Source organism: Triticum dicoccoides, chromosome 3B (genome assembly GCF_002162155.2).
Source record: "Triticum dicoccoides isolate Atlit2015 ecotype Zavitan chromosome 3B, WEW_v2.0, whole genome shotgun sequence".
NCBI lineage: Eukaryota > Viridiplantae > Streptophyta > Magnoliopsida > Poales > Poaceae > Triticum > Triticum dicoccoides.
Genome location: NC_041385.1, coordinates 519,686,353 through 519,688,129, shown reverse-complemented (window position 1 = coordinate 519,688,129; position 1,777 = coordinate 519,686,353). Strand labels below are relative to the sequence as shown.

The following is a 1,777-nucleotide window of genomic DNA, read 5'->3' as shown; positions in this document are numbered from 1 at the left end:
CGGGGGCGCGGCCGCATGGGCGGCGGCGAGCTTGGGCGGAGCGGCAGGCGGCGGGGAGGCAGGGGAGCGGCGTGCGGCGGCGGCCTGCTCAGCCGCACGATGGCAGTCGTGGTAGGGAGCCACTCGAGGCGGGAGAGGCGTGCGCGCGGGCGCGGCGGGAGCGAGGGCACAAGCACGGCGAGGCGTCGAGCGCGACGGCGGGCATGCGGTCGCGACTGGAGCGGGGGCGTGCATGAGCAGGAGCGGCCGCATATGCCGGCTACGTATTTGAAGAAATGACGAGGACGGACAGCTGGTGAAATGGGATAGCAGCGTTGGGTGCAGCGAGTTTGTCCGGCGTTTGTTTTCCTTATTTCTATCTCATACGGATAAAATCTAGACAAAATGGGTATAGATTTAGGGCCGTGCGGTGGAGGGGCACGCATCAATAGAAATGTTTGGTATACAACCGGTCTCTGTATTTACAGACTGAATCAATCAATGTCTTCCTGAAGAACATGAGAGAAGCAAAAGCCTCTTTACATTTGACAGGCTAATACGCCCGCCAAGAAAAATCCTCAACAAGGAACAACGAAGAGGCGCGAGGCCAGCCATGGACAGACATTTGCAGCCGCGAGCCCTACTGATGGCACGCGCTCTTGTTGACAGGGATCGCGGGAGGCCTGTAGAGCATGTTGGCGCTGCTGGTCCGCGCCATCATCAGATTCGCGCAGGAGCTCGCAGAGTTCTGCTTGGCGATTCCTTTGCTGTTGTTAGAACCAGGTAAGGGGTAGGCTTTCTGGTTCCCATCCAGATCGATGTTGCTCCTGCACGACTTGATCTTCTTGTAGGGGCTCTTCTTGGGCAGGTCCTCCAGGCATCTCACCTCGGACATGCACGCGAACGACTGGGACTTTCCGTCGTAGTATTTCGACAACCCTTTCCTGCACAGAGAGAAGAGGAACATGGTCAGGGAAAACTTCCCTTTTGTTGCTGCACATACGTACTCCGTATGACGGTATGATGAACTTATGAAGGGAGGCATCGAGTTCATCAGAGACTTACTTGGCGGAGAGTTCGGCCTTCATGGACGACAGATCGTAGACGCTGTCAGAGTTGAGTCTCCGCACCGGCGGGGAAGCCAGCACAAACTGGTCCTCGCCGTCTGAGAACTGGGCCTCGTCGTCGGAGTCGCAGGAGAAGGAGGAGGAGTTCTCGAACAGGTCCTCGTCTTCCTGGTGCACCGGAAGGGCCTGAGAAACAGCAGATCTGCCCATGGCTGCGAGTTTCTTGTTTCTGCGATGAACCTCAAGGAGAAAGGCGAGGAAGGTATGCTTGCTGCTGTATATGGATGGATATATTCCTGCTCTTGTTCTTGCTGTTGCTGGCTGTGTTTCACGACCTTTACAATCTGGCAGGAGGGCGGGTATATATAGAGACGACGGGGATAACGCTGGGCGTCGTGGTAGTGCGCTTTGACTAATACTTCGAAACCGAACGCAATTTGCGCCAGTGACATCACCGTTCGTTTCCGGCGTGTTTACATTGCGCAAGTTAGGTTCGCTTGGACACCGATGACTTGGACCCCATGAGCACGGCTTATCATTTTCTTTTCAGAAATAAAAACGGAGTAGTATTGAAGTTTGTTGGACACTCCCACCCACATGCCTTCGCTTTGGCGGATTCTGCCGCTGGTGCCGCCCCGATCCGATCTTATCTCCATCTCCTTAGTTTGTTCGCTGGTCGGTTTATTACTCCTATATGATTATTATTATCCTTTTTGGGGAGTTGGTTTGCG

The 1,777-nt window shown here is 55.0% G+C and overlaps 1 protein-coding gene across 1 annotated transcript; it reads right to left on the bottom strand.

Annotated features, from left to right (window-relative positions):
• Nucleotides 1-393: 393 nt before the first annotated feature.
• Nucleotides 394-1,393, bottom strand: LOC119276858. The gene is made up of 2 exons (XM_037558029.1): nt 1,045-1,393; nt 394-923 (listed from the first exon to the last, which is right to left on the bottom strand). Exons 1-2 carry the CDS (start codon nt 1,254-1,256, stop codon nt 620-622), a joined length of 516 nt encoding a protein of 171 aa, XP_037413926.1. The 5' UTR covers nt 1,257-1,393; the 3' UTR covers nt 394-619.
• Nucleotides 1,394-1,777: the final 384 nt, after the last annotated feature.

Bases quoted from the DNA above. Each gene is read 5' to 3' on its own strand.
- LOC119276858 (XM_037558029.1), bottom strand. From the start codon at position 1,256: ATGGGCAGATCTGCTGTTTCTCAGGCCCTTCCGGTGCACCAGGAAGAC. The intron at 924-1,044 runs GTAAGTCTCTGA...CTCTCTGTGCAG, and splicing joins AAGGCCGAACTCTCCGCCAA to GAAAGGGTTGTCGAAATACT.